We start from the raw sequence: 11387 nt of genomic DNA on the forward strand, positions 1-11387 counted from the left end.
TGTCGCAAAATGGTTGCTCTGCTATTTTAATATTTCAGTTTACATTTTGCCTTTATTTGTTTTCCAATTTTTGTTATCTAAAAGAATTTTAATCGCTTTCACTAGAAATTTGAATAAGCTGAGATCAATTGAGAGCAGTTTACTATTGAAACTCAAATGAGAAGTATGACGAGAGCGTTTTTTTTAAGTCTGATGTGTTCTGGTACCCTGCGTTAGACTCTAAAATAACCCCATTGCACTTTTAAACAGCTGAACTTGAAGCACCTGAAAGGAGCAAGGTCAATGCCCCTCACGTTTATAAAACGAAGCTATCAAGTTATGATCCAATGGATGCTGCGATAGATTCGAGCTTCTGCCTTGTCATTAGAGAGCTCGTCATCCATTAATTGGTTTTATCCCAATATTTTATTACACATTGTCAATTTTTTTGCAACATGGCAACAATACTTGAGAGCACAAGTGGCACTTGAAAGGGTATTATAAGGAAGTGACGTTGTCAATCCTCCTCGACCATTTTGAATGAGGGAAGCTTCAAAATTCGTGCTCATATATCCGTGTATAATATTCAACTAACTAGGTATTTGCTAGTTCTATTGTTATATTAAGTTATATAAAAAATTAGATCGTTTCCGTTTGTGCCCTCAGTACGTTATGCATCCCCCAGTTAGGTACAGAGCACGTGCCATTCATGATTTTATAATATAGCAGGCGTTGTTTGGGGTTGCAAATACTATGTGTTAGAGTATACACTCTTGTAAATAAGTTGTGATCATAAGATGAAGAAGAGAATAGCAAGACTCTCGCAATGTGGACCAGTTGACTCAGTGCAGAGCACAGGATTACAATCAATTAAGAGATTGTGGGGTTGCAACCCACAAAGGTCCCAAACTTAACTCTCACTATAATGGTGTTCATAAAATCAACTACACGAGCAAAGAGTTGCTCTAATATTATGCACCCACTTACCTGAGGGGGCACAAGGGGAATAAATTTTCGCCAAGTATATTACGATGTTGCATATTTTGGTTACATTTCATTTCCTTTCACTTACTCTAGAAATGACTAGAGGATTATAAAAACAGGATCTGTTTTTTTTTCAAGTTTCTTCGTTTTCTGACTGCTCATGTAAACTACAGGTTGAGGTTGTAGGCTATTAAGCTTTTATAAGTGCGCTCCCGTACTGAGCCTCCAGAGACCATCAGGCCTGATTCAGAAAAAAATCAGACAAGGTCCCAGGCCTGATTCAGAGTCTGATCATGTCAAATACAAGGCTGCTAAGAGAACACTCCAGAGTCGATCTCTCAGGTTTCTATTGACAGAGAAAAATCAAGACTTGGGGGTCTCTGCCCAGAGAAATCCCAAGTCTTGGGTCTCTCTGCCAAGAGAAGGTCCAAGTCTTGGGTCACTCTGTGCAGAGTACAACCAAGACTTGGTGACCTCTTGGCAGGCAAGACACAAGACTTGGGATTTCTCTTGGCAGAAATGATCCAAGACTTGATTTTTTCTGGACAGAGGGTTAGAATGGTGCATTTTCTAGGTTCATGGGCACTTTTAACATAAGTTTGAGTACCCGTATGTACAAATAAAGCACCAAATATGATTATGAATGCTATTTAAACTATGTTCGTGGCTCTTGGTAAGGTATGGTCACCTTTTCAAGGCCAAAGAGGTCCTTAAAAATACAAATTCAACACTCACTGTTGACGAGAAATGAAGAGCTATAGCTAAAAAAAACAATACAAAACCGAACATTACATATATATATATATATATATATATATATATATATATATATACATATATATATATATATATATAAATATATATATATATATATAAAACGCTAAAGCAAAAAAAAAATGAGTTGGGTTTTATGGATATAGGGGAACTTCGATTTGTAGTAACGCTCGATATGAACAACTCCTTGACTAGCTTGAAAAAAAATATATTTTAAAAAAACATTTTAAAAAACAACGAAAAAATCTTTTGAAAATCTAACTTTTCTCCTAAGCAAGCTAGGTCAAAAATTCTTTTTGACTTGGATCTCAGTGATATAGGGGAACTTTGATTCGTAGTAACAATAGATTTGAACAACTCCTTGACCAGCTTGAAAAAAAATATATTTTAAAAATACATTTTATAAAACAACGAAAAAACCGTTTGAAAATCCAGCTTTTTTCCGAAGCAAGCTAGGTCAAAAATTCTTTTTGTCTTGAATCCCAGTGATATAGGGGAACTTTGATTCGTAGTAACAATAGATTTGAACAACTCCTTGAACGAAAAAACCGTTTGAAAATCTAACTTTTTTCCTAAGCAAGCTAGGTAAAAAAATAATAAATCTGCAAGTATTGATCCAATCTGTCCATGAATTTCTCAGTGGTGATTCTCCTATTGGTTTTTTTAGAACTGAGCGTTTTTCTTCTTCATTTATAACAATGACTGCAAAAATTATCAATATTGAGAGATTGAGTTACTTAACAATCTGTGAAATTCAAAAATGTGCTTCTCTCTATATTAAGAACCAAATGAAACTCAGCTTATAATTCCCCAAACTTTGATACACAAAACACAAAGACTCAGAGGAGAAGATATGCAACAAAAAGTCTTTGCTGAATTCTTGAAGGTGACAAAGTTTCAAAAATAACTTTTTACAGAAATTAAAACAGAATTAGTTTAACCGACTGCGAATGAATTAAACTAATCTTTTCGTTTCGTTACATTCTTAATAACTTTTGGCTTAAGTTTTAGGATCTATTTATCAGCTGTGTAAGTTTTAAGGACTGTTCATTGTTTAAAAATGTCCACAAGGTAATTTGATCCAGTTAATCCGCAAACGTTTTTTTTAAACTTCAGATTGCAGCTAATCTTTTTTTGAGACCTAATACATAAGCATGGGTCCTATTTGGAAACAAATACTCAGTTTTTACTTCTATCATGGGGATATTTTGTATATCAGTGAACGTGAAGAGAAGAAACCGATTCTAGGACTTGGCAGAGAATCCCAAGACTTGGATTTTCTCTGCCCAGAGTGGCCCCAAGTCTTGGGGTGAAGTTCACGAATTTCACCTGCAAATGGTTTTTTTTTGACAGAAAACGTATAATTGGGCACCAAATTTATATAAAAAAGTTGCCCTCATTAAATAAAAACTCCGGATCCTCATGATGTCAACCTTAACTCTGCTCAGAGAAACCCAAGACTTGGGCTCTGCGCTGCCCAGAAAAACCCAAGTCTTGGCCTCTCTCTGCCCAGAGATGTCTCAAGTCTTGGCTCCGCTACCCAAGTCTTGGCATCTCTCTGCCAAGACTTGGCCTCTGGAAAATTTCTGAATCAGGCCTGATGGGCTCTGGGGGTTCGGTACGGGCTGGAAAAAAAACAAAATTAACCTCAATTTTACATTCGCCAAATTCAATGAAAATTTTGAACTATGTTAAAAAGATTGTCGATAAAACTCTTAAATGCTGTTTATGAATGTTATTACTAATGTTGAAAATTACTAATCGATCCACGAAGACGGTGCCTATATTCGCATATATCATAAAATTTTCACAGAAAGAATTTTATGCAAAAATTCCATCAATATACTTAGATTTATCTGTTCAAGTCTAGATTAATTTGTCAGTCCTTCAATTTTTCTCGCAATAATCTCGCCAGATTTGCAAACATCATGTATAAAATCTTGCAACATTTGAATCTGTTCCATTTGAAGACTTTTTTGGGTTGAAATTATTTATAGTACTGACAATCCAGTTATAGAAGAAAGGCACGTTTGAAAACATGTACTCGAATTCGTCCTCTTTGTATAGATTCATCTCTCTGTAAGCCATTACTCCGAAGAGACACTGGGCCTTGTTCTGCTGCTTAGGGTTGCATGAATCATAACCCATGAGGTACAAAGGGGACCCGCTGTCACCTGAACAAACATTGAGTGTCTCCCGGGGGGGGGGGGGGGGGGTTACGTAAACGTCCTCATTACATTTTCAAACAGCTGAAAGGATAGTGCCCCCTCCCAGTTTAAAACAAGCTATCAAGTTGTAATCCAATGAATTACACCATAGAATCGAGGAGCTTCCGGGGGGGGGGTAGTTTTTCTATATCCGGTTTTGGTCGTCTTGGACATTTATTCTATGAACAATTTCAGTTGAGCGATTTTTTCGCAAGTCTATATGTCTGCCTGGGTTGTCTATATCTCACTTCAATTAGTTTAAACATGATCTTAGCTATGAAACTTATGATTGTATACCAGAAGTGGGGTGACTGTCGTAGACCGCAGATTCCACACAGACTAGTTCCCACCTGCAATTCACAGATAGATCCCACCACTGCCCCCATTTCTCAAAGAAGAATGCCTCTTGCAGCACATTCGGGCTAAAAAAAGGCAGAAACTGTGCAATTTTGTGTCTGGAAATTTCCAATTTTTGCCCCACAGCTCAGTAGTCATCTAACATTTCTCTCCCCCCCCCCCCCCCCCCCCCAAATAGCGAAAAGTACAATAATTGGGTTATAACGTTGTGAGGTGGAGGGGCCATAATGCGGGACTCATGCAATAAACATGCAATTGTAAACAAAATTGTAGAGCAAAAACCATCTTATATAGAGATCTAGAAAAACAAAAGCTTCTGATTTATGAATAGCACAAAACTTATTTGTATTTATGTTCCTTCCATTTCAGGCACTATTTGAAAAAACGCCGTCCATCAGCTGGTAACTTTCAATTAACACGATTGCTCATTGTCAGAAAGTTCTGGCCAAAGTGTTATGTAGAAAAGTGCCTGAAAATTCGAGAGAGCAAAAAATTCAAATTTCCCACATTGATCAAAAAACTGTAAGTATTAGCTTCCCCAACTGATTGCAATCAAAACTTTTTTATTAAACTATGAAAAAGATTAGAAAATTTGCAAAATCTTTTGGGGCATCCAATTCTTAAATAGAGACAAGGTTTCATAAAAATTTTGGTTCAAAAATGTCGATAATTCCTCGCTTATCTATCACTCTCTACTAAACATTAGACTACGTTCTTGAACAAAATTATATTTAAACAAGGTCATACATATATTCTTGACCATGATTGTAATTCAAAATTTTTCTGGAATTCTCCCCGGATCTTGGTGGCAGAACAAATAAGCGCTGAATCAGTCTAGAGACATTCTGTTTTTTTTAGGATGGCCAGTGTTCTGTCCATGTCACAAATTAATCTGGCCAGTCTTGATTGTCTGAGTAGAATTTACTGCATGAAAAATAGCATTTTCAACTTAACTCCCGCCAACAAGGTTTGCTTTATAAGCGTTTTGAACTTCCGCGTAAGTACTTGCAACATTTAATTTGCGTAGCAAGTCGTAACGACTAAGTTAAATGGGCTTTGTGGTATAAATGGTTTGCAAACTACTACAGTAATTACCAGTTATAAGTTACAAAAGTATTATATTATTCTGCTCAGATTTAACTTCGGCGAATGAGTAATTTTCAGACCAAAAATGATAAATTTAGCCTGGGCAAACTCTTTGGCCTCAATATAATAATATCGAAGAAAAACTGCACATAGTGAAACTTGAAATATTCTGGAGATGCAATGTTTCAGAAATGAATTAAGTTTTTGCTCTTGAAATATGCTGGTTCAGTGCTGAAATGCTCCGACCCAAGTCCGGGTCGCTCCTGTTCCTTCGATTGAGTAATTTTTCTTCCCATTCCATCCCTTTGTTCACTTCTTCTACCCTTGCTGAGAATAACATGTCTTGGCGAACTATTCTGTCCATATACACAAAAAAATTGTTCAATCTCCAATTCCCTCATAACTCTCCGCCGTTCTCGTGTAGCCATTTTTCTTTATTCACGATTGATTAACACTTTTAAGTTTTTCTCGCTTTCGTCGTACTTTTCCTCTGTTCGGATTTCTTCAGTTTGATTTCTTTGTTTTTTTTACATAGCAGCTTCACGACTGTATTTTATGTATCTGACGTCAGAGTTTGCCTGGACCTTACCCCCGAGTCATTATAAGTACTGGGCAAGTCTAATTGCAAGTGTACTATCAGAACTGATTCAAAGCTATGACCAGGTCAATTTTGACGCTTGTCAGTCTCAGGTCAAAAATAATCCCAAAATTGTGACAGTTACAATTTTTTTTGTAACTCGAGTGTTGTGTTACTTAAGTCTTGGCCAACGTGTAAGACTTGTAATTCGACATTTCCAATTCTGGAAAATGAAATAACACTTGCATAAAATATTGGTCCAGTATTGACAGAGAACTGGAGTTCGGTACGGGTATACATCCTCAAATTGGTTGATTATCTGATTATTAAATGATCAAAAAACAAAAAACTAATTTTTGTATTTTATTATTTTTTTTGCAGTATTTTGAACAAAATTTAAAACTGATTATCGTTCCTTAAGGTTGTGTTGAACAAGAATTAGAAATAATTTCACGGAAATGCTGCTTACCAGATTTGTAAGCAGCAGGATTTCTGCGGGAATTTCTGTAAATTTTCAGAAATAAGCCCCAGAGATGCACTTAAGCGTATATGAGAAAAAACCATACAGTTTTTCCGCGAAAAAAAAATAACTCCAGGAAATGATACAAATGATACAAGTCATTTCATTGAAACAAATTGCATATCTAAACGAAAAAGATAACCATCCACCAAAATTGACTAAAGAACAAGGCAGGCTGACATGAGGTTCCTACTCCCAAATGATTATTGTAGCATTAATGCAGCTTAAAATATCAGCCCACGCTTAAACCAGGGGTTATGAATAGACCACACTGTATCGCAAAAGTGTATTACAAGAACGTGTTCTATCCAAGGAACCTATGAAATGACTTTAAATCAACTTTGTCGAATAACTGGACTTTAATTAGATACAAACTATTCACGCTGATTCATTGTTTGACTAAAAATGACATGGTCCATTTTCGCTGAACTAGATTTATTCACACAGAATTTTTGCTTTTCACAATTTATCACGCCCGACATTTTATTGACTAAAGACTTTAAAACTGGAATTTAGTTCTAAAAAAATTGTTCCGCTCATTTTTTAACAAATTAAAAACCTGAACTACAAAAATTGGGTATCTTCATTGTGAAACAATGCGTCGAGGAAAATCATCTAAAATCCACATTTACGTCGTCGAAAATTTCATTGGTACAATTTTATTTTTCACTAATGCTTCATCTGCTGCAATTCTCTGGAACCACTTATCAATCAAAAATCTTCTTCGCTTGAAGAAAATGATGGTTCTTAATTTTGCGAGAGAAAACATTCGAAAAAAGTCACATTTTTAGACGAAGGCCGTTACAATTAATCTAATTAGTTTCATCCGAGCTTGTCATTCGACATTAGTCCGGTTCTGGTAGCTTTATCTTATGAATTCAAAAAAATTAGATCTAGAGGCAACTTCCAAATGTCTTTTGAATTGAACTGCTCTGAGACAATGTTGTTTAGTCTTGCTCCGTTGCAGTGTTAAAAAGTCAATTGTTCACAAAAAGCAGACTTATGAAAAAGTGCTCGAAACATGAAAGGTAATGCTCGACCCATGAACTGCCTCTATTTCAACAATTAAAATGCTCTTTTATCGACATATGAGAAAACCATGCTCGACACAAAATGCCTATAAAAAGAGCATGTCTTACCCCGTAGCCCAACATGCCCGTGAGAAGACTTTTGCGTAAATCATGAAATTTTTTTATATTACAAAGCAATTTTAGTCAATAAAATTTGTCTAGAATGCATGCAAATTCGTCGCCACTAGAATGCACGCCACTAGAATGCTTGTATAAGTTTTTTTGATTTTTGCCCGTTTGCAGTATTAGAATTGGGAACGAAAAAACGTTGATCTTGGAGACCTCTGAAGGTGTTTATAGTATCTCCATGAAGCTCTCTTCAAAAGTTGTCGGATATGACAATTACTTACTGAACATTTTGGGTTTTGTCGATGGGTCCCATTCCACACATGCCAAGAAGTTTAGCATACGGTGGATATCTGTTGCACAGTGGAATGGAACGTGCTTTAGTACCAACTGGTTGGGCTAGAAGCAGAAGTCCAATGTCATTGTAGGGATTGTATGTTGGGAAACTACAAACAATCAAACTGCAAAATTTCTAGAAACTCAAAAAGCGGAAAATTTTCAGAAAATAAACATTTTTACAAAAATTTTCGTGTTATCTCACGGAAAGCTTCACAGAACAATTAAACTTCAGAATAAGTTTTTAAAATAATAAGTTCTAAATATTTTTCAATAAAAGTGACTCTTGGCTCAATTTCAAAATTTAGAATTGTCGTACATAATTGTAAAAAGAGCGCGTACTGTCAAATTATTTCAGTATTATATATACCAAAATCAGACAGATTCTAATCGTTTTTAATTCTGAGTTTTTTCCTCGAACGCTCGATCGTGGATTTGTTTTTTTACGGAAATGTATAGTTCATATTTCTCCATCTCACCCAGAAGAAATGATAGTTTTTGACCGATATTTCTAGGGAGAAACGCTCTAAGTCCTTGTAGTATTTGACCGATATGGTGGTCCTGTTTGACCGTTTTGAGAATTTAGGAAATGACCTTTTTTGACCGTATTTTTTAGAAGATGACCTTTTCATTTCATCTTTTTTGCAGCTGATTCGGAATTGACTGGCTCTTGAGCTATATAGTACTAAGTTGATTATCCAATAAAAAATATAAAATAAATACAAACATTACTCTTATTTGACAGCTCATCAATAGGTTAGAGAAGACAATAGTGTGAGGATTAATTGAAGCAGCTTTAAACTTGTTTAGACCAGACACCTTGTACAATAATGCTAGATGATGAGTATGCCTGGGCATTCTGTAGGTAACCGATTGGCTTACGCGACGAGGTGCTGCGGCATCGTCCGCAGGTAGGGGTAGGGTGTCCCAACCCCAATCCCCTAGTGTCTCTACCCTTTGGGGTGTAGATGCTAAGGTGCCCCAGTTTCTTCACGTTACTCAACTATTGCGAGAAAAAAAATAGTGAAAACAATTAAATGGAAAAAAATGTTTGGAGAGTACGTGAGCATAGTTTTCCTACTGTTTCTTACATTCTGACGTAAGCAGGATGTGGAATCTTCCGCTCCACTAGGATTTGATCCTTTCTCCCTCTCTTGATTGTGAAATCTCCAGTGTGGACAATCAGGTCAGACACTAGAAATATTGCAGTCATCAACAGTACAGATCTTTGCCATCGACTAGGAACAGGGCCGTTTATACTTGGCATCAATTCTTACGAAAGAAGATAAGAAAAGGATTTTTTATTGAAATCCATGTGTCCCACATCAACATGAATCATAAACACAGCCATCTTATATTTCTGATTTAGAATAAGAACAAGGAGGCTCGGTAATGTACGTTCGCACATAATATTCCCACCCCACTCATCTACAAATTTGGCTGAATTGTCAGCCAACTGAGGAAGAGACCTGCCATTTTTAGGAAAAGAAAAAAAATCAAACAACAACAAACATTAACAACCAAAATTCAAAGTCCATTTTTTCAAAAAAAACTACCTGATAACAAAGTCAAAATAGTGTCAACTATAACCTAAGCAAAACAAACTAGTTTTCGGCCTCTAGAAAAAAGGGACACGTCCATGATGAGACTCGGTAACGAGTAGAAAAAAAAGAACGAAAACGGCAAAGTTGGAAAAATACGATTATGCTTTCTTGAAAACAAATAATTTCAAATGATGAAAATCATTAGATATCAATCGAAATCTTTTCTTACGTTTCTGTTCATTCATACCGCATTGTGACTACTTCCAGATTTCGCATTATCTAGTCGTAGGTCTAAAAAAATTAAACGACAAAATCAGACGGAAATAACCATCAAATTTTGCGTCGAAGTAAACAGCGTCGAAGCAACTAAAAACATAATCTAATCCGAAAAAAATCAAATCAACTGTGCCTTCTTTGAACAAAAATAATGAGATATGTGACCTCTGAATAAATCGAAAACAATTTATATCAAAGCATGCGATTACGAACAGAACAAATAATAGCATAAATTCAAAAAGTAAACAATAATATTTTGCAATGAAACTAGTATTGAAGTCGTTTTAATATTATTCGAAATCAATTTATTTCAATGACAAAAACACTCACTATCAACTGAAATCATTAAATGTGTGTCTCAAAATTTCTTTTCTTTTGCAAGAGAAAACCATTGAGATCTTTCATTATTCAGAACATGTCCCACGTCTACAAAAGGAAAAAAAAGGACAAAATTAAAGTTTAATTTAATTTTTGTTGCAAAAGCTGGTATCGAAGTGGTTAAAACAATGAGCAACGCACAAAAAACCTTAGATATGTTCAATTGTGTCTTTGCGCAACACCAATAAACTTATATCCGACGTAGTTAATGAGACTAGGCAACAAGTAGACAAAAAAAGAACAACAAAATGCAAACTAAAAAATCATCTTTTTATTTTTAAAACAAATGGTTCCAAAGTAAAGAAAATACCACCGAATTTAAATCAGTAAATGGGTTCCTTTTTTCTTCCATAGGAATCCCTAACAGCTGGAATTATCTAGAGTTTATCGTTCGACTACAAAAAAGAACAACAAAGAAGGACAAAAATCAAAAATAAACTAAACTTATCGAGCAAACAACGGATATCGAGGCCGTTGAAACAGTAAGCCATGCAAAAATACCATTCAATTTTTTCAATTAGATTTTTTTCAACACTAATAGTTTTATTTACAGACTATAAATTTTGAGATTAGGTCATTAGTAACTATAATTTTAGGTCATTAGGACTATAATTTTAAACTTTCTAGGAAAACAGTTGGACATGTAATTAGTGCACATTGATCTGAATTGTTCGTTTTAATTATACTTTGTTTGTTTTAAAAGTTCGTGTTTTCAAAAGTGAATACGGCCAAAAGACTTCGACTAAAAACTTGATTGTTTTTCAAGAGATTTTTTAGGAAGTCATTTGAACCTCTCATTAGTGACTAATGAACCTCTCATTTCAATAATTGTATTCTCTGTGAGGAGCGTGTAGTTCTCCTTGTGGTAAAAAGGCAAAAAATTCAAAAATGATTTTTCAAAAACATCGACTGACTACAATCCAATTTTTTAAGCCTTCAGAAACAACCATTGGAATCAATCTAGCCTTGCTATTGCCGTTCGTCTATTAAGAATACGTAATTGTTCCGAATGTTGGACATGGATAATTTAATTTAAAAATCAGCTTATCAAAAATATTGACTAAAAAGCTTATGTCGTGCCATTTGTGATAAAAAAACTTAATTTTAAAAAATTTAATATAACTTTTCGCCAAAAAAACGTTGTTCTCACTGTTCAGAAACGTTCTTTTGTTTTTTAGGTAAAACCAACATCACTATCATTAAAAAACTTTTTTTATTTTTTTGCAAAATTGG

At 35.0% G+C, this 11387-nt stretch overlaps 1 protein-coding gene across 1 annotated transcript in view; it reads right to left on the minus strand.

The window, feature by feature from the left end:
* Positions 1-3257: 3257 nt before the first annotated feature.
* LOC142347934 (uncharacterized) overlaps positions 3258-11387 on the minus strand; it is a 21819-nt gene continuing 13689 nt past the window's right edge. The window contains exons 4-9 of the mRNA XM_075399099.1: positions 9829-9866; positions 9048-9150; positions 7905-8066; positions 4242-4366; positions 3685-3911; positions 3258-3362 (exon numbers count right to left, since the gene is read on the minus strand). Coding sequence (XP_075255214.1) covers positions 3258-3362; positions 3685-3911; positions 4242-4366; positions 7905-8066; positions 9048-9150; positions 9829-9866 — 760 coding nt within the window. The remainder of the gene's footprint in view (positions 3363-3684; positions 3912-4241; positions 4367-7904; positions 8067-9047; positions 9151-9828; positions 9867-11387) is intronic.

Source organism: Convolutriloba macropyga, chromosome 10, assembly GCF_964194025.1.
Source record: "Convolutriloba macropyga chromosome 10, txConMacr16.3, whole genome shotgun sequence".
NCBI classification, from domain to species: domain Eukaryota; kingdom Metazoa; phylum Xenacoelomorpha; order Acoela; family Convolutidae; genus Convolutriloba; species Convolutriloba macropyga.